The sequence below is a fragment of the Vulpes vulpes genome, chromosome 1 (genome assembly GCF_048418805.1).
Source record: "Vulpes vulpes isolate BD-2025 chromosome 1, VulVul3, whole genome shotgun sequence".
Lineage (NCBI taxonomy): Eukaryota > Metazoa > Chordata > Mammalia > Carnivora > Canidae > Vulpes > Vulpes vulpes.
Window position 1 is genome coordinate 139,675,002 of NC_132780.1, and position 25,895 is coordinate 139,700,896.

The window sequence follows — 25,895 nt, forward strand, 5'->3', positions numbered from 1 at the left end:
CTTCTCCATCCTCGGTTTATTGTTCTCTATTGGATCATTCCTGCCTGCGGACCGCCTTAATATCACCTTTATTAAAATGAAACAAAAGTCATTCCTTAACTCCACATTCAGGATCCCATTATGGGATCCTTCCAATGGGCCCATACACTCATACACTTTTGTCTTCATGGGTTATAAGAGAAATATTAAGTAAATAAATGTTAAATAAATAAATATTAAGAATATTTTATCACTCATTGGTCTGCAGATGAACATAATCCAGCCTGGACTGTTCTTTTTTATTATTTCTTCTGATTTTGAATGAAATTAGACATTTAAAAGAAATTTAAAATCCTGCAGGCCCTAGGCATTGTGCACCAACTGCATCCTATTGGCTCTTCCAGCTACCGTCTTAATATTCGTTCCTCTTATAACAAAACACTTTGTGGAAGACATTATTTTCCAAAAACGGCACAGCAACAGATTGGGCCTCACTCGTTCCTCCCATCAAGGGGAAGAATCTATTTCTCCTTCTCTTCAACCTGGATGGAACTTTGTGGCTACTCATTGAAGAGAATAGGCAAAAGTCACTTGCAAGGCTCAGCCATCAAAGGTGATAGGGCTTCTGCCTAGCTCTCTCTCAGAACTTGCCCTAGGAGCCTAGCATTGTATTGTGGGAAGGCAAGAGCACCTGCAGGGGTTCTGGCTAGCAGCCAGCCTCAATCACCGAGAGTGTCAGATGAGTGACTCTGCAGATGCCTCCAGCTCCCATGTTCTAACTACTGCAGCTGATACCAAATGGAGTGCTGTCCCCACAGAACTGTGACGGAGCTGCAATTTGTGTGCAAAGTGTCACTGAAGCTACTAAGTGTTGGGTGTTTTAAGGTAGCAATGGATAACCGAACATTCTCAAAACTGTTTTGCAGCCTCTTATTCACTCAGCTTACTCCAGTTGGATGCTCATCCTTGTCACTGCACGGAGAGGTGGTCACCAATGACCCACTTTTCTTAATCTGCCAACAGATTTATCCCAGTCCCACCAATGAGTTCTTTCCTCAAACACTCCAGGTTTCAAGAACCCACATTCTTCTGACTTCACTCTAACCTCACTGACTGCTCATCTCCTTTTCAGCACCTCCTCCTGTTGAACAAATCTCTTCATGCTTGAGGCACCCAGGCTTGTCATTGGTACACTTCTCACCTTCCCATATTGCCCCCAAGGTGAGCTCACTCACCCCTACTTTACATAACATTGGTAGGCTGATAGCTTCCAAATATGTAACTTCAGCCCGAACTTCTCCTTAGAATGCCAGATTTATGAACCCAGTTGCCTATCAGACTCTATACTCATTGCAAATGTGGCAAAGCCAAAACCAGACTCCTGATTTCCTCCCTAGATCCCTCCTCAAGCCTTTTCCACCTCAGTAATAGCATTACCATGTATCTAGTTGCTTAGGCCAAAAACTAGGAGACATTCTTCACTCTTCTCTTAGATCTCACTTCAACCTACCAGTAGGCCATTGCATCAGTTCCACCTCCAAACTATATTCTGAGTCCAACCAATTCTCATCATCGCCCATGACTGCATCTCTTGTCCAGGCCATATGCTCACACCTGGTCCCCTGCAGTAGGTCCTAACGGGTGTTTCTGCCCCCTTTTACATACAGTCCATACCCAGCAGCCAGAGTAGTGTGTTGTAAAGCATAAATCTGATCTGTCACTCTCCTGCTCCAAACCTTCCTTTGGCTTCCAATTCACATCCAGAATTTAAATCCATGCTCCTTTCCACAGTCATGATGCATTACCCAATCTAGCCTTTGCCTACTCTTCACGTTCCTCTGCCCTCGTACCCGGACACACCGAACTCATGGGGCCCTCACCATTGATTGTTCCTGCTGCTTGGGTTGTTCTTTCCCCGTGGCTTCACATGGCTGTCTTCTTGACACTCTTCCCTCCTCAGAGAGAAATTTCCCAACCACAACTCAAGTAGCCACTCAAGTAATTCTGACACTTCTATTTGCTTCATAAAGCGTAATTGAATCTTATTCTTTCTCCTCTTATTGTGTCTTCTCCACCAGAGTCTAAGATCCCTGAGGAGAGGACTTCACCATATACACTGAATGCCCAGTGTCCAACACAGTACTTGGCACACACAAAAATTCAAATTTATTGAGTAACTGAGCAAAGTGCTCAGCAGTCAGTGCTGAATGAATGTGAGCTGTTGCTCCTTCATTTTATTAGATTTTATGTATTTATTTGACAGAGAGAGTGAGAGTGCACAAACAGGGGAGTGACAGGCAGGCAGAGGGAGAGGGAAAAGCAGGCTGTTACTACTTAAACTTTACAGAACTCCCTTAATTCCTTTGAATTAAGGAATTCAACTCTCCTGCCTGGGTTAGCAGGTAGCTGTGGAAGGGAAATGGCAATGGTATTTTAGAACTGGGAGAGGCTCTGAAGATCACGTAGCCCAGCAGCTCCTATGGCTCTGTACCATGAGCATTTTAACTGGCTGGGTGTGAACATGGTGTCATCCCTATCTCTTCGTGTTTATCGATATTTAAGCAACACTGAGTCGTCACTAAAAGTACGGCACCCATGCTCAAGTTAACTAAATGAATCAAATGTAACTTGATTTAACCTCTGGCCAAGGACTCTAAAATTCAATTGGCTTTTTTCATGTGGGTCAGTTGCCCATGACCTGCCCTTAAATACCGCTGAGCTGCTGAGGTATAAATATATCATTTTAAAGAGGATTAGGAGTTACACAGAGAAGTGATAGCTGGAGTGAGTAACAATAGCAAGGATTTAAGGAGGGCAGCATTAGGAATTGAGCAGGGATTTGCAAAGAGAACCCTGGGGATCTCAGGTGGTCAGCCATAAGCCTGGCTCTAGTAGTAAAGAAATGTTTGAGAGCAATAAGCCAGAGTCTGCTGAGCCCTGTAGGGCCTGGCCTGAAGCCCTACTGTAAATCCTCTCCATGCCAGTTGTTCTCTTGACCCAGAGGGTTCCCCTTGCTGAAGCCTCAACTTTCCTGTTGCCCCCCTGGCCACTTAGGACCAGTGTCAGCCCTGAGACCACAGGGATTGCACTGTGTATTATGCTTCTTGCCTTTATTCATACACATTTATATCTTTTATTCTTTAGAGGTTTTCCCCCTAGTCAATCTCCTTACTACTTTTTTTTTTTTTTTCAAGTTGTCTCCATGCCCAGCATGGAGCCCAGTGTGGAGTTTGAACTCACAACCTGGAGATCAAGACCTGAGCTAAGATCAAGAGTCAGATGCTCGGATGTTAACTGAATGAGCCACTCAGGTGCCCCCAATCTCTCTACTTCTAAGCTTTACAGAAATGAGGACATTTTGATCATGTATAAAGGGGAAATAAATCTGGGTTTTAGGTTTGAATATTCTGCATTTAATATGTGGGCAGTTTGAGTACTTCCTAGCCTTTAGGCTGTCCCTGTCTTTAACTGGAACTTACACTAATCAGTTTCACCTTTTTTGTCTCAGCTTTATCTGGAAACTGGAGGGGTGATTGAGTGGGCTTGTTGTAACTTGGTTTTCTCTCCTGTAAAATGGAGGTAATAATTGTAACGATTTTATTGGGTTGTTATGAAGATTAAGTAAGATAGCATCTGTAAATGACTATGTAAAATGCTTGGCATAATGGATGGTGGTGATTATAATAAGTATGTTATGTGTTTTCTCATCTAAATTGAACTACGCATCAACTTCAGTAAGTAAATAAGACTTCGCAGCCACTCTAAGTGTTGTCCTCACCTCAGAAACACTCCGAGGTCCTTTCCAGCTATTTTTTAAACAGTACATACAGCACACAAGCATCTGGAGCATCACCAGATTCTTACTGCCATCCTGTAATAGCTATTATATACTGGACGTCTATTATCTGCCTGGTACGATGTGAGGTGCTTCTAAGCGATCTGATTTAACACTCCAAACTTAATAGATAGGTATTGTTTCCTACGTTTTACTAATGAGTAAACTGAGGGTTAAGTAACCTACCCAAGTTTAAAGCAGTTGGGGGACTGAACTCTTCTTATCTGACTCAGGCCTGTCTCCCAAGTCTGTGTTTTCTCTACTCTACTACTCATTAATGTTGTGGTAAAACTAAATAATATACTATAGGAAAGGGGCAATGGCGGCTTTAACAAGTAGGAATGTTAGGAAATTAGACTACTGGCTTAAAATAATTGCTGTATATATTTGCTGTGGCATGTTCAGAGGCCAAAAGAACATGTAAGTGATTTGCTTTGAAAACATCAAAACTAGGCCCTGAATGAGTTTGAGCTGTGGCAGTCTATTAGTAATTTTAAAAGGACCATAACATTATTTTACTTAATAGGAATAAAAATATATATCTCAGATCCAAGAAAGCAACAATGAACCCAGGGCTACACCTCAGTAAAAAAAACAAAAACAAAAACAACAACAACAACAAAAACCACCTCACTTCCTACCTGCTTTGTGGTTCATTTCATCTGGTCCTTTTCTCTCATTACCTCCCTTCCCCACATGGACAAGAGGTGGTAGTTGGATATTAATTCTAATCTTCAGAATATGCATTTTTCTTGGGAGACCCAATTGAAAAAAGCCAGCAGGATGAAGAAATTATCTTGTTTATATCAGGAAGTAGGCTTCAACTATGCCAAATACTTTTGTCAAAGAAATACCACTAGTTTTTGTTGTGAATGTAGTTTATTTGTATATTTACCTTAAAACAAGATTTTAACATGTAGTGCTAAGTAATCTGGTTTAATGTGAAAACAGCCCCTTTATTTTATTTTTTTTTATTTTTAGATGCCCCTTTAAAAGAGCTCACATGGAGAGTCAATGGAGGCAAGTTTGCATAAATCATCTTATGATATGGTGATTAATATTGTTTGTAAAGAAAAAAAAAGCTTAGATGTAGATCTGTATTTAAGGAATTATTTCTTTTAAAGTAAAAATGGTCACTGATGGCTGCTTTGCTAGATATAGTTGCATTATATCGCTCTTGTTTTATTGACTAGTTCTTAATCCCGAGGCTTATACCTGGGATAAGTGTGCTTTAGGCATTTGTGAATGAACTGAATGAGGTCATGGGGCACAAGGCTGTAACTCTCTTCTTGTTAATGACAGTACTGTAAGTCTGATGCACAAGCAGTATGCATTCAAAACACTGATACCTGATAGTAGGTCGGGGAAAAGAGAACCAGGACTCTGACTCCGGTTTATGGGGGGAAAAACTGAGAAGGCGTAACTACCCCACAGATAAAGAAATCGAAAAGACATGGATACGATTGTGCTGTAAAAAAGAAATAAATCGCTCCCTGGCGGTTGATGCACTGGCAGTTTCAGCACACTGCAGCCTTGCCTCTTTCGGGGCCTTCACTCCGATTTAATTTCATGGAAAAGTAGCCATCTCCAAACAAAAAGAATGCTATTTACCAAAAGAAAGAGGCCTTATAATGTGGGACTTAATAAGGAAAAATATTTATCTGTGCCCTGCACAGTTTTCAAAAGCCATTATTTCCATTCAATGTTTGGTATTTTCTGCAGTGCTGGTTACAGAACAAAAGAAAAGCTTCCTGAATGAATGAATCACAGGATATAAAAGGTGATACAGTAATTTCTCGAGAGCTCAAATTCCTTAACAGTGATCCTTCTAGGCAACCTGGTAAGTAAGGGTTTGGGCAACAAAGAGTTCAGTGCATGCCGCAAACGTGCATGATCTGCTGCACAGTGTATTAGTTTTCAAGAATGTCATGCTTAAATGAGGTAAAATTGGAGGTTACCATCCCCCAACTAGCATTTCCCAGCTTGCACTGAGGTAAATATGAAGAACTTTAACTGCTCAGTGTTAAATGAACCAAAATAACCGAAGGTTCCTTCCAGGTACCTCAAAAGAAAAAATGTGCGTAAGGAGTATTTCAAACATTCACGTTCAGATGAATGAAATGATACAAATTAAAATCAGTGCAAACTAGTAATTGACCAATAACAGAATAACAAAATATAGACTCGATTCTTTTTACAGATGGTAGTCAAAGTGTTTTGCTCACATTTGTTAAAATCAGACCTGAAATGATGATGTGTATAGAATAGGTACAGTGGTTTTTCACTATAGTCCAGTGTGTCATTAAAGTTCCACCCCTTGCTTTGAGCTGATCAGGGCATGTGGAAGGCTCACGTGGGCTCAACAGAGCAGTCAGGTAGACTCACAGTCATCCCAACTGGAAGCCTTTCTATCTCAACATACATGTCCGACCCACCCTCGGGTCAAATGCCAGCACCAGTGGACTCGCTGAGACATTAGGACTTGCCTTCTGCTTTTTCTTCTGGTACCATTTCCCAGATTGGCTCCTTGATGTGTTCTGGTAACCGTTCTAATTTTGTCTAAAAAGAGAAAAACAAAACTATGACATAATATGGACTTAGCTGAACTCTTTAGCCACAAATTGGACTTACTAATTTTGTTTCCCGAGTCCTCTTGTCTTCTTTGTTCCTTTTACCCCTCTCATCTTTGTGCAGGACTCATAAAACACTCTCACTCAGCCTATTTGATCCTCAGTGATCTCCAGGGACTGCCAATTAATGTGGACCCTATGTCTAGACAACCACTAAGAGGGAGGGAGACTCCAGAAGCGGCTTGGGGAGGATGTAGGCCGCAGCGGCAGGATTCTGCTGGGCTGCCACCGCTGCAAAGGGAGGCAGAGACACTAACTACTGTGGCAACTCCACCTCTACGTCCACTACGTGCCCTCCCCTCCACTCAGTGGCCTAGGACAGGGCTGCAAAGTATCAAAACAATGCAGATCTCTCTCCAATGGGATACAGAAATTCAAGTCATACCTTTGTCACTTCCATGGCAACTCCTTCAGGTAAGTTTCGCTGAATATATTCCAAATAGACATCTGCTGTACTTCCAGTTAGATGTTCTAACTGAAATTTCAAACATGAAATTGGTTCATGATATGCTATTAAAGCAGAAATTTTGAGTTTTTTTTTTTAATAAAGTGGTACAGCCTTTTCTTTCTCTATGAAATCTTACACAGAATTCTGACTTTTTTTGAGAGAGAGAGTGTGCATGCATGCAGGTAGGGGTGGCAGAAGAGAGAGAGAACCCCAAGTAGGCTCCAGGTCCAGCGTGCAGCCCAACTCAGGCTTGATCTCATAACCCTGAGATCATGACCTGAACTGAAATTAAAAGAGTCAGACGCTTAACTGACTGAGCCACCTAGACACCCTCAGAATTCCAATTTATTTATTTTTTTCTTTTAAGATTTATTATTTATTTATTTATTTAATTTATTTTTTTGACACAGAGAGACAGAGGCAGAGCCACAGGCAGAGGGAGAAGCAGGCTCCATGCTGGGAGCCCAATGCAGGACTCGATCCTGGGACTCCAGGATCGTGCCCTGGGCCAAAGGCAGGCACCAAACCGCTGAGCCACCCAGGGATCCCCCAGAATTCCAATTTAAAAGGAAAAAAGTACCATGGCATCCAGGTGGCTCAGTTGGTTAAGTATCTGACTTTGGCTCAGGTTATGATCTTGGGGTACTGGGGTCGAGCCACACATCAGGCTTCACACTCAGAAGGGAGTTTGTCCCTCTGCCCCCTTCCTCCCCACTTGTGCTCCCCCCCTCTCAAATACATACATACATACACACATACATACATCTTTAGAAAAGAAAGAAAGAAAAGGAAGAAAATACAGATCTGGTTGACTGGAAGGTGGGCACATGGCCCAGAACACCTTAAAACCAGGGCTCTTTGAACCCAGCTGGTAAGCATGATTTTAAAGCAGTACACCTGCATTCATTTTAATAACATTTACTAATCATTTACTATGTAATGGGAGCATTCTAAGGGCTTTTGATAAATATCTCATTTAATCCTCACACTAACCTTAACGAGATGGGTACCACTGTTATTCTCAACCCACAGATGAAGGAATTGAGGTGCAGATCACACAGCTGGTACATGCCAGTACTTGGACCTGTCTGACCCCAGAACCCTTGCTCTCCTTGACCACAAGACTGTGTTGACTCTAGTGGATGCACAAACGAATAATGAAAAACTTTAGTGTTTCCCATTGTGGACATGGAAAGCCCTGTTAGTGTGCAAAAAGAATCACTAGAACTATGTAAAAACTTAACTAGAATTTTTAAAATATAAGCAAAATTGTTCCAAGACTTTATTATTGTATGCAAATTAGTCACCATAATCTTCATTGCTGAGTTAAAGTATGAACTGCTCTAAAGGATGGCTTTACTTGATTCTGAGCTCCTGTTACTTACCTTCTCTTCTCTACAGCTATCAGCATCATGGGCTGACAGGAAGTCTACCCAGTTGACATTAAAGGAAAGTTACAATGTGTTAGTGTGAAACTGGACATTTCAAAAATGTTTGGGTGTCTGAAATGAACTCACCTCTAAACATCTGTAAAGTGTTCTCATTTCATACTGAACTCTGTGCTTCTTGAAAATATGCACTGATTTGAGAAGAGTAAATCGTTCTATTTTCCTTGGAGGTTCGTGTCTAAAAAAACAATGGGCAAAACAGCATACTTAAGCTAAGTGGTGTTAAAACCTGAGTCACTGATATCAAAGCACTATTCCACAATTTTATAGGTCAGGCTTAAACTCAATTATAGGCATTACCTACCATTTACAGACTTCCATTTGCCAAGACTGTCATGTATTAACAGCTGCTGTCATAAAGCTCAGGCCAAAATAAACACCATAGACAGTAATGGGAACAAATATTCCACAGACCCAAAAATGAGCCTTACCTGGCAGGTAAGGGCACATGCATACGTCTCTGGTTTTTACCCCCTGAAGTCCTTTTTTGACCAAATACATGAACTGTGAAGAGCAGCACCAATGTGTTACTGTGTGTGTTGTTTTAGGGAAATGTACAAATGTATCAATAACCACAAAAGGCTCTAGGAAAGGTGTGCGTTCCTTCTGTTTTTAAGTCAAGACTGGCAAAGCCCCAAATGGGCCTTGTTCAGCATCAGAAGGAGCAGGTGACAAGACAAAAGAGGTGCGGAAGGCTCCCCTTTATCCACAGTTTTGCTTTCAGAAGTTTCAGTTGCCTGTGGTCAACCACGGTCCAGAAGCTGGTAACTCCTTCTGAGAGTCAGAAGGTCAATAGCAGCCTAACACAACATCCCAGTGCCCACTAATTCCCCTCACTTCAGCTCATCACCTGGCATTTTATCATCAGACATCATGCCAAGGGTGAGTACAGCACCAGAAGAGATTTTGGCAGGGGTGGGGTGGGGAGGTGGTGACATTCACATAACTTTATTATAGTACACTGTTGCAACTGTTCTATTTCAGGACTAGTTACTGTGCCTAATTTATAAATCACTTCATCAAAATAAATAAATAAACAAACAAACAAATAATTAAATAAATCACTTCATCATAGGTATATACGTATAGGAGAAAACAGTACATGGAGGGTTCAGTACCACCCACCATCTCGGGCATTTGCTGGGGGTCTTGGAAGTATCCTCCACGGATAAGGAGGAGGTTACCATAGTTATATTTGACCCACCAGTGATTTTTAGGGCCGCATGAAGCTCACCTTGTTCCTGTATGAAATGACTGGGTGAGTGATGTTTCTGAAGGCAGTTTTGAAACTCTGGCTATATCAGACAAAGATCAGCAGATCCAAGTTGTCTAAAAGGATTGCTTGTTCACCTAATTCACCACCCTGCTCCATGGAGAGTCCAGACATGAGGACTTCTTAGGTTTCCTTATGTCTATACAGTTGCTAAATAAAAGATTTCCTTTATTTACCTTGTCCACTCATTCTAGTATTTAAAAATTTTCATAGATAGGAATCCTGATTAGGGTAATATGACAAATCTAAACTCTACCCACCATGAGTTTCTATGGTATTTTAAGAGCTCAGACCTAGCTGGGATCAGTACATTTTCCTGGTTGACCATTTTCCAGTCCCTAATAGGTCAGATTAGGAAAGATCATACTTACACTTTAATAGAGATACCAAGTTCTTTTGCAGCAAGCACGGCAAAATATTCATAACTGTCCAATACAGCCTTATCATGGCCTTTTACTAAAACTGACAGGCGCTTATATAATGTATCTGGTTCATCAGAAATGGTTATCTAAAAAAAAAAAAAAAAAAGAAATGGTTATCTACAATTTTAAAATCAAAAAGAAAAGTTTCAGTTGTGCTTCCTCTAATATTTAGAATTTGAAAATTTCATATATTATCCTCGAACAATTTCAGAGTTTCCTAATAAATGGAGAGAAAAATGCTGAGTAACATCTTAGTACTGTTAGCTTAATTTTCTAGGAACTATGACATTCAGATCTCCACAATGACTCTTACAATCAGTTAAAATATAGTTTAAACCAAAAAGACTTTCAAGCAACTACAAAATCACTAAAGGAACCTTTAACTTCATAGTTATTGAACCCCAAATATATAATGGGAAAGGATCTTTGGATCTAGTCAGGTCAGAAGATTTGGACTGGGAATTAAACTTCCACTTCCAGCTGAATGACAACAGGCAAGTCAGAGAATTTCACTGCACTGCAGTTTGCTCATATATAAAATAGGATCATACCTATACTAGAGCTCACAGCATCATCACTCACAGCATCTCTGTAGGGAACTAATAAGTACACACAGATTAAAGTGCTTATAAATTATAAAAAACATTATTATACAAAGGCAAGCTATTGCCATTCATATTTTTTATTAGGTGTTATTCATGTGTGTTTTGCCTGCCCTAATAGAAAAAATTACTCATTTCTAATTAAAATGTTATGGCAGTGACTATATATTTAGCTTCTACCTCTTCCACTCTAATTCTTGAAGATCTTAGGAATAATGGGTTTGACATTTCTGACTTTCTTCCAAGAGGTGAATTATATTCACCTTCATTCATTCAATTCATTCAGACCAATAATTTATCTTACTAATCCAATGATTCAGGGTTAAATTACTTCACTCCTGAAAGGAGATCTACTTAATAACCAGGAAGCTAGTTAGACATTTACTCTCAATTACCCCAAAGAAGGTTGCTGGAAGAATACACTGATATCCTGTATAATAACTTGGGGAACAAGTGAGTGGTAATACAGCCCTAAGATGTGTTTTGACTAGTCCATACAGGGTTTTAAAGATAGTATCAATCTGTCGTGACATGAAAAATCAAGAGATCTTGAACAAAAATTTGGATTTAGTTTAGCTTGGAAAATTTAAGACCAGGTGACATCACTAGGTCTAATTTCCCAGATGGTAACATGGGGCTAGAGTAAGGAGCAGCTGTCTCACTTAGAGCCACCCCACCACCTTTCCTCCAGGCCTGGCCCATGCAAACATTTGACTTGGAGACCCAGAGTTTATTACATGTACTGCCATGGAAATATATCCAGTATGTATTCAGTGAAAAAAATCAAAAGAGCAGCACATTATGTAAAATACAATTCCATTTTGGTGTGCATGTGCACAGATGAGATGATTACACACAAATATCTAGAAGAAGTCATTCCAAACTGTTAAAAGGGATTATTTTGGGGAGGTATAACGGAAAAGATTCAGAATTTGTAAGGATTATTTAAACCACAAATTTACACAAAAACTGGGTTGACTGAATCATGGTTTTCACTAAAAGGAAACAAGGTTACACAGATTTTCTACTTCTAGATTTTCTTTGCTTGTGGTAATGTTCTTCCTCACTGTGAACAGCCTGGGCCCAGGCCCAATGCCTTAAAATGAAAATAAAGACCTGAAGCCTACAAAAAAATTTTCTGTAACATAGTATCAAATATTCTGCATCATTAATTCTGACCACTCTTCACATTGTGCTGAACGAAAGCAAAAGTCTGCTTATTCCCACAGTTATCAGTTATTTGGGGTAAATAATCGATTCTTTGATTCTCTGAGAGATAATGCAAGCATCCAAGGACATTAGAGAGTACTTTACTTAGGCACACTGTGTACTTGTTGGCATTCCAGGACAAAATATTTTTATTCATAAAGTGTCTGGGAAATAATCCCAAATGAAATGATGAGAAAAGTTTATTGCTAATATAGCTCCTTACAAAGAAATAGGGAATACATACCGTAGGCTTAGTCAAATCCTTGGGAATATCAACATGTAGGCTTGAAAACTGTACCCATTTCATGCTGGTACTGCTATGTATGGAAACAAAGAAAAACCTAAGTGAAACAGCACCAAAGCCCGTTTCCTTATTCAATTTAGCACATCCAATTATATACTTACAGGAGAAAGCCACCATTTCTGGCTGTACTGCTCTTAGAACTATTTATAGAAAAATTCCTTGAACCCTAGAAAAAGGGAGGAGCATGTGTTAGAATTAAAGTCAATCCTCAAACACTCATAGTTTCCACTAAAAAAAAAAAATCAAGATGTACAATGCTTCAAATTAAGGGCCATCTCATTATTTCAGATGAAGATACTAGGGTAATTAATATGCCAGATTAGATTTCATTTAAAAACAAGAGGACAAGGACAGAGTTGATGATCAATACAGAGTCTCAAAATACTAGAGAATTTGAGCTTTATTTTTATTTTTTGAGAATTTGAGCTTTAAAGCTCAGGAGTAAAAACTCTTTTAAAATGCAATTTATACAGCCACACACAAGTAATTTTCACAGTAAAAGAACACCTATGACTTAAATATACACAGGCATCAAGTAAAAAAAAAAAGTGACTTTATTTTCCCATTAGATTTTGATAGACTAAATGTACTTCAATACATATCTTGCCTGAATATTTCTGAGCAATAAATGTCTCTTTATAATTTATTAAGAGTTGGAATAAAAATTCTAAAGAACCTTTTTTAAGCTTTCATACATCTTTTCTAGCATAGGTTTCTTGGATTGGCTGGGATAGCTTAGCTTATAAACAAACAGAAAATACACAGTGAAACGGATATCCAGCTTACACCACCACTATACCTCATACTCCCACCAATCTAGCCTTTCCAAATTCTTTATTGTCAACTCCCCCTGGTGGACAAAATTTCCGGTTGTAGGAGACTCGCAGTACTACATGTAATAATGGATTCTGCCATTTGTTTTTCCCTTGAACTTTCTTTCTTTTTTTAAGTCAACATTTTAATTTTATTCATTCAAAATTTTCATTATGTAAAGATAACATGGAAAAGGGAAATCTCAATTCAGGGGCAAAAGAAGGCCTTTTTGAGGAAAATGTGGGCCTGGAATTAAGGGCCAATAGCAAATAAGTGCTAGACAGTGCAGTTAGGGAAGGAGAGGCTCTACAACTTCCTTTTCAAGCAATAGCATCAAAATTTATTACATTGGTTAATCTCCCTTGAGCTTTCTTGAGATTTAAAAATGTGACCTGAGAGGGGTGCCTGGGTGGCACAGTTGGTTGTATCTGTGTCTGTCTCTTGGTTTTGGCTCGGGTCATGATCTCGTGGTCCTGATCGTGAGATCCAGCCCCGTGTGGGGCTGTGTATTCAGCAGGCAGCCAGCTTGAGACTTTCTCTCCTTCTCTCCCTCTGCCTCTCCATACTACACTCGATCTCTCTCTCAAATAAATAAATAAATCTATTTAAAAAAAAAAAGTAACCCGAGACTCAAGTACAGTATACTTAAGATCCTTAAAAGTACTTAGAAGATGAAAATAACACGTTAGTACAAGTAAAACAAAACAACTGAGGGTCACCTGAGTATGTTTTAAAAGCCTATTCTTAGCTTATTGTCCTGTCCCCCTTCTGCACCCAAGATGGATGCAAACCAAAACTTTCACATTCTCCCTTGAATGAATAGAGAAAAAACAAAGGAAAGGAAATCAGGCACAATACAAAGTAGTAGGAGATAAGTGCCATTTCCCCACACACCATCACAGAAGAAACTACTTCCCTGCACGTACACCGCAGACCCCACAATCTGATGTGCAAAAGGACCACAGGTCTGGGTGCCTGGGTAGCTCAGTTAAGTGTCCAACTCTTGATTTGTTTTCCCTCTTTCCCTCTCTCTCTCAAAACAAAAACAAAAACACAGGGCAGCCTGGGTGGCTCAGCGGTTTAGGGCCACCTTCGGCCCAGGGCATGATCCTGGAGTCCCCGGATCGAGTCCCATCTCTGGGCTCCCTGCATGGAGTCTGCTTCTCCCTCTGCCTGTGTCTCTGCCTCTCTCTCTCTCATGAATAAAGAAAATCTTTAAAAAACAAAAACACAGATCTAAGGAACAGGACACTTCCCTATTAATATTCCCCCAGTATAAACTTCTGCTTTTAAAAGTTAGAGCCTAGGATGCCTGGATCTCTCTCTCTCATGAATAAACAAATAAAATCTCAAAAAAAAAGAAAAAAAAGAGTTCTTAAGTTGTTTTTGTTTTGAAGGGATGGAGCTGAGTCTGGGTGTGCCTTAGTAGCTCAGAATTTCAACCTGTACCACCAGCTGACTTCTTTAAGAACACTGGTTCTCAAAGTATGGTCTAAGGATCTGAGGGGGCCATATTTCAGGAGGCCTGGGAGATTAAAACTATTTTCATAATAATAGCCGTTATTTGGAATTTTTCCACTCTCATTCTCAACCATGTACAGTGAAGTTTTTTAGAGGCTGCATGCTATGTGATACAGCAACAGACTGCAGAAGCAGATATGAGAATCCAACTGCCCTCTATTAAGCCAGACATTAAAGAGTATGAAAACTAGTAAGGGGAAATCTTATCAGAGTAGAGTAGGGAGGCTGAAGGGGGGGCCGTACCACTGAATGTCAATTATAGAAATTGTCAATTAAAGGCCCCAACAGGAAAAGATGTTCACTGAGTCTTCTACAAGAAATTGACTACCTCTTGCAACTCAGCCAATGAAAAGCCATCACTCTCAACTCCTTCTTTTCTCCAGTGGACTTTCATTCAAAACCCCTCCTAACTTCTTCCTTTTTCCCCAGGAAATGTTTCTCTTCTTTGTTTATGGGACTTGAGATAGCTTTCATGTCCCAAACTGCAATTCTGTGTCATTCCCAAATAAACCAATTTTTACGGGTAAAATAGCTTTCTTTCTTTCTTTCTTTTTTTTTAATAGCTTTCATTTTTAAGGTTAACATTATTTGATGATCAGAAGGGACTCCTGGGTGGCTCAGTGGCTGAGCATCTACCTTTGGCTCAGGGTGTGATCCCAGAAAGCTGGGATCGAGTCCCACATCGGGCTCCCTGCATGGAGCCTGCTTCTCCCTCTGCCTGTGTCTCTGTGTCTCTCTCATGAATAAATAAATAAAATCTTAAAAAAAAAAAAAAGAAAGGGATGCAGAAATGACCCCCAATAACTTCGAGGCTGGTGAGCAAAAAGGTGCCAGGGCCCACAGAGCCAATTAAGCTCACTGCTCTCTTACAAACCCTGGAGTTGGAGGCTAAGTTTCTCCTGGACTGTATCTCTACTCTGTGTTCTGAGCTCTCCAGGCTTTATTTAGGATCTGTCTTAAGGCTTTGTCCTTTCAGAGTACTGGTCTGACCTTTGATCTGACTCCTTTTTGGAACCAGGTGGTTCCTGTTGGAACTGTGCCTATTTGAAACTGTGTTAGTTTTGGTCTACCTCCTTCCCAGAACTGGGCTGTTCCCACTGGTTCTGTGCTGGCCTTTGGTCTGATTCCTTTGGAACCAGGATGTTCCTGTTGAAACTGTGCTGTTCAGGAATTTTCTTTTTTTACTCTAGAGAAAAATCTCTAAGAAACAGGATCTCAGTCATTAAAATGCCTTGAGGGCAGCTCCCCTACTGGAACACTAGTGGCTTTATGTTTAAACATCATGGTTCTCCCTCATGCCCATGTCTGACTAAATGAGCTGACTTAATCAAAAAGTAATTTAGAACTTCAATGGCCAATGAAGGGGAACTTCTGATTTCCTTAAAACTAAACCAGGCAGCCATGTCTCTAAAATTGTCAAACCTGAATGAGATGTCTATTTTGACTGGTATCTTAAAATCTTCCAAACATTACCAAGGAATCTAAAACTGCCTCTCTGCAAAATACAATTTCTAGACTGAGGCAAAGACAAAAAGACTCTTAAGGTCTGAGACCCCCACCCTCCCCAGGAGTGCGGCAGCCACTTTATACTCAGGCCCCAGGGTGGTGCTATCACCCTCCTTCCCATTCTGCTGCTTCCATCTCCTCACCTCCCCATTCTAATTCTCTCACCAAACTTCCTTTTGTATCTGAACCTCGCCCTGCTTCCTCTTCTACTGAACCTATAAAAACCTGCCCCTTTAAAGTTAAATCTTTACAGCTTCACACAGCAGCATGATAGCCAATGAGGTTTACCAGAGGTGCGATTATTGCTAATTAGTCTTTTTTTTTTTTTTTCAAGATTTTAAAAACTTTTTGAGAGAGAGACAATCTTAAGCAGACTCCGCACTGAGCACAGAGCCCGATGCAGGGCTCGATCTCATATCTCCAAAATCATGACGGGCACCGAAATCAAGTTGGGACGCCTGACTGAGCCATCCATGCGCCCCTACAGTTAAATCTTCTGAGGATCAAAATAACCCCTAAATTTCTTATGTTCCCTGGAATGATGCTGAATTGACAGCCATAGTTAAAGTTTCCTATAGTGACTGAGAACCCCCATAGGTTTGCTGAAGCATTTCACATATTCAAACTTACCAACCTGGTTTCTCAGATTTTTTAGCAATTAGTCCACATGCATGTTGGTGAGGGCCAGGCCAAATACTGGCTATAGCTAGCCTGAAGGGAATTCCTTGAAAGGAGTTTAGAGAAAAAGATCTCTAACTTTTTTTTTTTTTTTTTTAAAGATTTGATTTATTTATTCATGAGAGACAGAGAGAGAGAGAGGCAGAGACACAGGCAGAGGGAGAAGCAGGCTCCATGAAGGAAGCCTGATTGGGACTCGATCCTGGGACTCCAGGATCATGCCCTGAGCCGAAGGCAGGCGCCAAACTGCTGAGGGATCCCAAATCTCTAACTTTTGGCAAGATACTAGAACATTCACTGGAAATCTCCTCCAAACAATTACAGTAGCTTTTTCTAAGCCTGTTGATGGGAACAAAATTCAGTCTTGCAGACAAAAGCCTGATGAACCTTTTCCTATTATAATTGATTTCAGATTGTTTTCAAAGAAAATTCTGGTCTCCCTCTTGATGCTGAATCTATCAGGGTAGCATTTAACTATGCTTTTTTTTTTTTAATATTTTATTTATTCATTTATGAGAGACACACAGAGAGAGGCAGAGACACAGGCAGAGGGAGAAGCAGGCTCCCCGCAGGGAGCCCGGCGCGGGACTCCAGGTCTCCAGGATCAGGCCCTGGGCCGAAGGCGGCACTAAACCACTGAGCCACCAGGGCTGCCCTTAAACTATGCTTCTTAATGGGCTGAATGGGGCTAACTAAGTTAAAAAAAAAAAAAAACAGGATGGAGTGGGAAACTGTCCACTCCTGATTTAATTTGGCAAACCAGCTTGCTAGTACTCTAGGGAAGTCACTTAAAAGAAAGACCATTACAATTCTTAATTTTTCTTCTTCTTTTTTTTTTTTTTAAAGTAGGCTCAATGTCCAGTGGGGAGCTCAATGCAATGTGGAGCCCAATGCAATGTGGAGCCCAATGAACTTATAACCCTGAAATCAAGACCTGAGCTGAGATCAAGAGTTGGACACTGAACCAACTGAGCCACCTAGGTGCTCCAAAATTTTTAATTTTCAACTCTAATAAATGAAGGCCCTTAAACAAACCCCAAAACTTGTTTCCGCTATTATTGTAAAGAGCCAGGACACTGGAAGAAAGATTGTTACCATCTGAAATGTTCAAGGTGCCTTCAGTGCTCTACAGCCAGCCTTTCCAATGTCCTCATCCCCACAACAGGGCTTCAAGGAACTATAGGGGCTCTTCCCAAACCTCCCTCATACTTGGCTCAGACTTTCTCTTCCTTATTATCTGCTTGTTTTTTTAAAGATTTTATTTTAAAAAAAATTAAAGATTTTATTTACTTATTCATGAGAGATGCAGAGAGAGAGAGAGACAGAGAGAGATACAGGCAGAGGAAGAAGCAGGCTCTCCTCAGGGAGCCCAACGCAGGACTTGATCCCAGACCCAGGGATCATGTCCTGTGCCGAAGGCAAATGCTCAACCACTAAGCCACCCAGATGTCCCTCTCTGTCCTTCTTGACACCAGAACTTCACTCTTGGTGCTTCCCTTTGCTCTAGGCCCTTTGGGAGAGACATACCCTTTTCTCCTTAGTTCCTCTGCTCCTATTCATTTGTTGGGCTGAGTTTTTTTTTTTAGAAATACATCATGCTAGAATTTTTTTCTCCACAGAGATGGAAATGATTCTAGAATTTGACAGTAGTAATCAAAATGGCCAACCAGGGGGATTCAAAGACCTTTTGACATCTTATTTTCTCCATGTCTGACAGCATTGCAACTGCATCTGGGGACACTGTCAGTCCCTATTGGGACAAATCCTCTTTCTGGACAAAATCTTCAACTGATCAGCAGAATCCATAATACACTTCCCATCAAGATTCAAATAGATCTCTCAAAATCTCTCCCCAGGGCGCCTGGGTGGCTCAGTGGGATTGAGCCTACATCAGGATCCCTGCAGGGAGCCTGCTTCTCCCTCTGCCTATGTCTCTGCCTCTCTGTCTCTCATAAATAAATGAATAAAATCTTAAAAAAAACAAAAAACATGGGACACCTGGGTGGCTCAGTGGCTGAGCATCTGCCTTTGGCTCGGGGTATGATCCCAAGGTCCTGGAATCGAGTCCCACATCGGGCTCCCCACAGGGAGCCTGCTTCTCCCTCTGTCTGTGTCTTTGCCTCTCTCTCTGTGTCTCTCATGAATAAATAAAATCTAAAAAAATAATAAAGTTTAAAAAGTAAATAAACAAAAAACACCTCTCCCCAGATTTAATGAATACCCTATTGAGGCCCTGCAAGGCATCAAGCCTGTAACAGAAGATTACAAAGCTCAGGGTTTCATTATCCCCTGCACTAGTCTGAGTAATACGCCTATTTTTCCTGTGAGAAAACTCAACGGCCAACAATGGAGGCTTGTCCAGGGCCTCTAAACAATGTAATTGTTATCCCTTGGCACCCTGTTGTTTCTATCCCCCTTTGTTGATGACATCCATTCCCACCGAAAGCAAATTTTTCACTGTAATTGACCTACAGAGTTTATTTTTTAGTATTCCAGTTGGTAAGGGTAGCCAATATCTTTTTTCTTCCATTTGGGAGAGATGCAAAGACACCTGGACAGTTAAGAGTTGCACAGAGTCCTTACTTTTCACCAAACAGATTTGGATGACAGAAAGTTTTCTGCAGCCTCTACTTTGTTATAACAAAGATGATTTGCTTTTCTGCTGTCCTTCTCAAATTTCTCAGTAAGATAGCATCTACCTATTAAAGCTTTTGGCCTTAAAAGAACACAAAGGCTCCAAAGAAAAAAACTGCAGTTTGCTCAAATTCAGGTTTGACACTTAAAGCGCCTAACCTCAGAACAAGGACTACATTTGGATCTAAGTAGGACTTTTGCCATCCTGAACTTTCCAAACCTCAAAAAAAGTGCCAATTATGAGGTTTTCTCGAACTGGCTGGCTACTGTCAAAATTGGATTTGAAATCTCTTTTATGGCTCAAGCTCTATATGCTTTACTAATAAAAGAAAAATGACAAACCCAATCCTATTATTTGGAAAAACTAAGAAGACAATGTTTTGGGGACTTTAAAGAAAAGCCTAATAAAGCCCCTGCCCTCAGACATCCTAATTACCAACTTCTCTTTTTATTCTGTATGGGGAGGGAGAGGGAACAACCTTGGGAGTACTCACCCCAAAACATGGGGTTCATGATGGACCTATAGGGTACTGTACCCAATAACCAGACCCTGTACAGGGGGATATTACCCTAGCCTCTGAGCCATTCTTGCCACTGGACATAGTTAAGGCCACTGAAGAAATAATTATGGGATCTCCTTTAACTATCCTTGAATTTTAGCTAAGGATAAAGCTGCAAATTTATACCAACGGTCAGTATGCCTTTAGGGTAGCTCATGCCTTTGGAATGTTAGTAAGCAGTCAAGAAGTTTCCTAATCTCCAATGGGGATAAAATTTAAAACATCTCCTGTATCCAAAATTTATTCAATACCATACTTTGGCTGGCTGCTCTGTTATTAAGGTTCCCAGGCATTCCAGACTCAACTCCCTGGGCACCAAAGGAAATCATCTCACTACTATTTCCAACAAAAATGCTGCTTTCAAAGAAATCAACAGCCAAACCTCTGTCATGGTTCAAAGGGATGTTCCCCCAAATGATAATTTGGAAAAATTAACCAGAGATACCCAACAATTGGCCCCAGAGAGGGAAAAACAATATTGGAAACACAGTTAATTGTTGGCTCTCTAAAAGAGACCTGTGGTTTGGATCAAATAACAATCTGGCCTTACCAGAAATTCTAACATTCCCACTACTTAACACTGTACATGTACTAAGCCATTGGTCTACTGACAAAATGAATGTCATGAACAAATATTCATGGGGAGACATTAATAAGGCTGCAAAAGGTGTCTACCTCACTCATCTCACCTGTCCAAAGTACAATGTAGAGAAACCTGTTTGTGTGAATTTCATACAGCTCCCCCATCCCATGGATATAAATGTTTTAGTCATGGTTTCTACCATTCTCACTGAACTATAAGCATTCCATTGTAGACAGGTGACTGTTTCTCCTGTGGCTAAAATTCTGGTTTATTCCTACCAGGGGAAACCCCTCTTGCACTTCATGGTAATTGGGGAACCCATGTTACCAGTCTGGTGCTTTGACAAGTCTGTGCTGTTTGGCCTGTTTTACAACACTTTTACTGTGTGTGTATTCAATCCTCAGGGTTAACCTCACTAATGGTACTATTAAGACTCAATTGGTAAATCTGCAGACTCTCCAAATATCTTGGCCGAAAGCACTGCTGTTGGTCCTTCTGAATCTCATATCCACCCACTCTGGAACTCGGACTCTCGCCCTTTGAGCAGTCACAGGATGCTCAATGCAACTGGCCCCTGTTTCCCTGGCCCGTAATTGACAAAAGGAGATAGACCTCATATCCTAAAGACCTAATTACTTCTATTAAAAACAACCACGCTTTGGTAGAGCAATCTCTCCACAGTTCACTCCCGGAGACAGGCCTTAACTATCACACCAACACACTTTGCAACCTGGAGATTCCATCTATTGAAAAAGATACATCCAGAAAGACTCTCTTTAACCTCTCTGGAAGGGACCTCATCAACTACTGCTAACCAACCCCTGTGCTGCCAAACTCCAAGAGACAGACTAGACTACGGGGTTCACATGACACATCTTAAAAAAACAACAACAAATCCTGACTCCACACCATCTGATGACCTAAAAGTAAAGATTTCCCAGAAATGAAGCAGATGACATCTGAAGAGACAGCTTTTCCAAGATGTCCAGCCCAGGCCTGTATACCTTTTCCTCACTGTTTACTTCTATTTTCTCTCTTGTGCAAAGAAAGTGCCCTTGTCTTCATTTCCCAAACCCTGTGAAAGAGGGAAACCTCTTCCTTTGATTATGGCTTTGGAAAACAGCCTCATCATGATCCTGTGACAAATTAACCTTTCATCACTTGTTCTGAAGGGTGAGAGGTTTAGCAGTCACAAGTCTCCTTTTTCATCTGGACTATTAACTGACTCTGGCGTTTTATCTAAATTCATGGTCCTGAATTGGCAACCTTATGTGCTGTATTATTGGATTATATTTGGCTCCAAGCAGTTCTTTTGAGATAATACTGTTTTCATACATCTTTGACGTCTTGCTGTTTTTATAATAAGTTCATGAGCTATTAGCTTCACCTTTATGTCTATATTGTATTTTCCCAAATGCACTCAGTTAATTCTTTCCATGTGTTCTTGCAGTATTCACTATTTTGTCTCATGGCTACTTTAAGCAGGTACTTCCAGGAGGCATACATGACCACAGATTTGCCTCTGCAGGGGGAACTTTCCGTCCCTTGGCTGGAGTGCCAATAAATATTTCAGTTTGCTATCTTCAGACTTACAGTACTGGTTTAGAACCATCTAACAATTTGGAATTGTTACGTTACTTCTTTTGTACAATTAAGTTTTGTACATAGCCTGTCAAACTTTTGTAAAAATGATATAACCAATAGAGATGCTCTCCAATGCTTACAAGCTTGATGATGTTGTGATAGATGGAAATGCCTGAGCATTCCCCCTGCCACCCCTCATTACTTGAATGTGACCTCAGTAGGTTTCCAATCTGTGCTTTCCCTCAGACCTAAGACACGGCAAGCAGGAAAAATCCTTCCTGGCACTGAGGGACGCAACCACTAAACATGGAAACATGACTCTCAATCAGCAATGTTTTTGACGAAAAAAAAATTTTTTTAAGATTTATTTATTCAAGAGAGAGACACACAGAGGCAGAGACATAGGCAGAGGGAGAAGCAGGCTCTTCACAGGGAGCCTGATGCGGGACTTGATCCCAGGACCCCAGGATCATGAACTGAGCCAAAGACAGATGCTCAACCACTAAGCCAGTCACCCAGGTGCCTGTGAAGAAAAAATCTTAATCAAAAGAAGAGGCGGGCAGCCCCGGTGGCTCAGCGGTTTGGCCCCTTCAGCCCAGGGCGTGATCCTGGAGACCTGGGATCGAGTCCCATGTGGGGCTCCCTGCTTGGAGCCTGCTTCTCCCTCTGCCTCTCTAATAAATAAATAAAATCTTAAAAAAAAAAAAAAAAAAAAAAGAAAGAATGAAAGAAGAAGAGGTAAAAATAAAGGGAAACCTCACTCAAGTAGAGTTGGGAGGCTAAAAGAGGGACCCACACTACTTAACATTAATTACAGGAAGAAATGCCAATTACAGGTCTCAACAGAAGAATCAACAGGAAAGAATGATCAATCACAGGCCCCAACAGGAAAAGATGTATACATCTTGCATCTTCTACAAGAAACTGACTACCCTTGCAATTCCGGGAAGGAGCAATCATCATCACCCTGAACTCTTGCTTTTCTCCAATGGACTTCCATTCAAAACAGCCCCTCCTAACTTCTTCCTTCTTTCTAAAATAATATGCCTCTCCTTTGGGGGTTTCCGTGTGGTTTTGCCATACCTTGCATGTCCCAAATTGCAACTGTCATTCCCAGATAATCTAATTTGTGCTGGTAAAGTAACTTTTATTTTTAAGGTTAGCAGATCTACAAAAACAAAAACAAAAACAAAACCAACAACCCAAACAACAACAACAACAAAAACATAAAACTGCCGCTCTTATCACGGTTTTGAAAAATTTAAGTCATTTTCCCGTAAAATGTTAATTAACATAGGAGTTAATTTTATTTTTAAGTGAATAAGCATTGAGATTCTCAGTTTGATTTTCTGATATGCTAAATACCCATAGCTAAAACCCACAAGAACAAAAAGCTCTTTGGAGTCCTCAACCAGTTTCAGAGAGTTAAGGGGGTACTGAGGCCAAATAATTAGAGAACCACTGCTCAAAGTCTTGCTTGGTCTCCGAAGAACGGCACGGAGGATCCTTAACCCATTCCTATGACTTCAGCTACTCCCATCTAATCTCAGAACCCCCGGATATCAGAAAAGCATCCCACTTTGGTTCCGTAAAGAAGATCTTGTAGCTGAGATTAGCTCAGCTCCTAATCTTACCGAGGTAATCCTTCTCTGACCTTCCGTTTATTTCACAAATCTGAAAGCAGCGCTTTGGAATACATGTTGTTCAACATTCTTTCTAGCTCTAACATGCTACGATTCTTCTTGTTCCCGTCTTTGCCCTCTTATGTTTTATTCCACGAGAAAATGTGAAATAATAAAACTGGCCCCTTTCTCGCCACCTTCCGGCAAACAACACGCCAGGATGTGGAGTAAATATCGGGAGAAAATTCCAGATGGCCGGCACGACATCTGGCACTCAGAATTCGTGGCTGCTGTCCTGTCAGCCGGCTTAGCACCCCCAGCCCGCCAGGTACCTGCCACAGACGCCGGCACATGGAGCCCAGCGCTGCCCGCGCCGCCATCTTGCCGTCTCGGCCTCCCAAGACCGCTTCCGGCGTCACAGCCGCGGCCTCCGACCATAGAGTTCCGCATAAGGAGAGAGTGTAGCCTTGAGTTCCGGCGCAGAAATAACCATAGAGACTTGATTCTACGCTTTTTGAGGGTGGGACTGAGAGCACAGTCCGTAGGGCCGGTGGCCTGGCCGGTGCCGGGTCCTGAAAACATTGCTTCAGCCCCTGTCTCCATAGTTACCAAGTTCCTTTTTTTTTTTTTTTTTTTTTTTTCCCAAGTTCCTTTTTTTTTTTGTTGGAGGCACCGTAACACATGCTTTGAAAAATGTACATAGTTGATATATTGGCAGCAGTTATTTCTGGGTAGTGGATTATCAGTGGTTGATTTATTTTCCTATTTCTGTATATTTTTTTTAAAACAGAGTTTGTATTTCATTAGAAGAAGTACCAGGGGTGCCAGGCTGGCTCAGTCAGTGGAGCATGAGACTCTTGATCTCAGGGTAGTGAATTTGAACCCCATCTTGGGTGTACAGATTACTTAAAATCTTAAAAAAAAAAAAAAAAGGAAAAGTATCATTGCAATGAGTCTAGATCCCAACCCTTTACCTCATTTCAATAGCCTTGCTATGTTCCTTCACCCTACATTCCTTCCCCCACAGCATTTGACATTTTTGTGCTCCCACCATCCTGTACACCACTGTCCTACAGATCTTCCTAAGTCTTCCTTTCCTTATGTTACTCTAGTATTTCAGAATTTATCATTCCTGCCACTACCCAGTACCATAGACCAAAAAGTCTTATAACCAAAAAATGTCTGGTTATTAATGTCCACCATAATTTAGTTCCAACTAAAAAGGCTTTTGCTATGATAAAAATCTCTTCCATTTGTACAATCCTCTAAAGCTTTCTTTTCCCCAGGTGCTTTCATAGATGCAATTCATCATAATGGAAAACTCTAGGCTTAAACAACTGGGAGATCTGGGTTTGCCACTTAGCTGAGTGACTGTGAGCAGGTTACTTGCCCACTCTGAGCCTCAATTTCTCATATACCAACCAGAGATGATAACATAGTTCCCACTTCAAATAGTTACTGCGCAGAATAAATGAGATGCTGAGGTGTGATGCTTCGGTATAATGCCCAGCACATAACGCACATAACAATGCAAGGTAAATGTCATCCACTATTTGTAACATAAAGTTGCTTTGGGGGCGCCTGGGTGGTAGTAGTCAGTTGAATGTCCTCTTGGTTTCTGCTCAGGTTGGGATCTAAAGTTTGTGGGATTGAGCCCTGCATCAGGCTCTGCATTTGGTAAGGAGTCCACTGGAAACTCTCTCCCTCTGCTCCTCCCCCAATAAATAAACAAACAAATAAACATACATACATCTTTTTTTAGGGGCGCCTGGGTGGCTTAGTCAGTTGGGCATCTGCCTTCAGCTCAGTTTATGATCCCAGGGTCCTGGGATGGAGCTCCGTGTTCGGCTCCCTGCTTCTCTCTCTCCCTCTGCTACTCTCCCCACTTGTGCTCTCTCTCTACCAAATAAATAAATAAAATCTTAAAAAAAAAACTTTTTAAAAAAAATGGCTTCTACCGCATCTGTCTTGCAAGATTGTTGAACAGATTCAAAATAAAAAGATCAAGTTTATGAGAACATTTTGTACCATCTAAGTAAAGTACTATGCAAATATATTCCCCCTCCACCCCACAAGTAGGTATCACTGACCCTACTTTGTAGGCAAGCATGATTTTCCCAGCATCACTCAAACTGATGAGGGTAGGAACAGAAACCAGGTTTGGGGACCCCTCAGACTAGCCTCATTTCACTAGAACTCCATTCATGTGGGAGTATGGCAGAGAAGCACAGTCTCTTTTTTTTT

General features: G+C 40.9%; 1 protein-coding gene across 1 annotated transcript; it reads right to left on the reverse strand.

Annotated features, from left to right (window-relative positions):
- Positions 1-4,674: 4,674 nt before the first annotated feature.
- Positions 4,675-24,093, reverse strand: MRPS10 (mitochondrial ribosomal protein S10). Its single transcript, XM_025990907.2, has 7 exons — positions 23,984-24,093; positions 12,252-12,316; positions 12,091-12,163; positions 9,985-10,121; positions 8,410-8,518; positions 6,830-6,919; positions 4,675-6,373 (listed from the first exon to the last, which is right to left on the reverse strand). The coding sequence occupies exons 1-7, from the start codon at positions 24,029-24,031 to the stop codon at positions 6,290-6,292; spliced, it is 606 nt and encodes a 201-aa protein (XP_025846692.2). The 5' UTR covers positions 24,032-24,093; the 3' UTR covers positions 4,675-6,289.
- Positions 24,094-25,895: the final 1,802 nt, after the last annotated feature.

Excerpts from the sequence above, each read along its gene's own strand:
- MRPS10 (XM_025990907.2), bottom strand. The coding sequence starts at position 24,031 with ATGGCGGCGCGGGCAGCGCTGGGCTCCATGTGCCGGCGTCTGTGGCAG. Across the intron at positions 12,164-12,251 it reads AGAAATGGTGGCTTTCTCCT|CAGTACCAGCATGAAATGGG; the intron begins GTAAGTATATAA and ends TTCCATACATAG. Across the intron at positions 10,122-12,090 it reads AGGATTTGACTAAGCCTACG|ATAACCATTTCTGATGAACC; the intron begins GTATGTATTCCC and ends TTTTTTTTTTAG.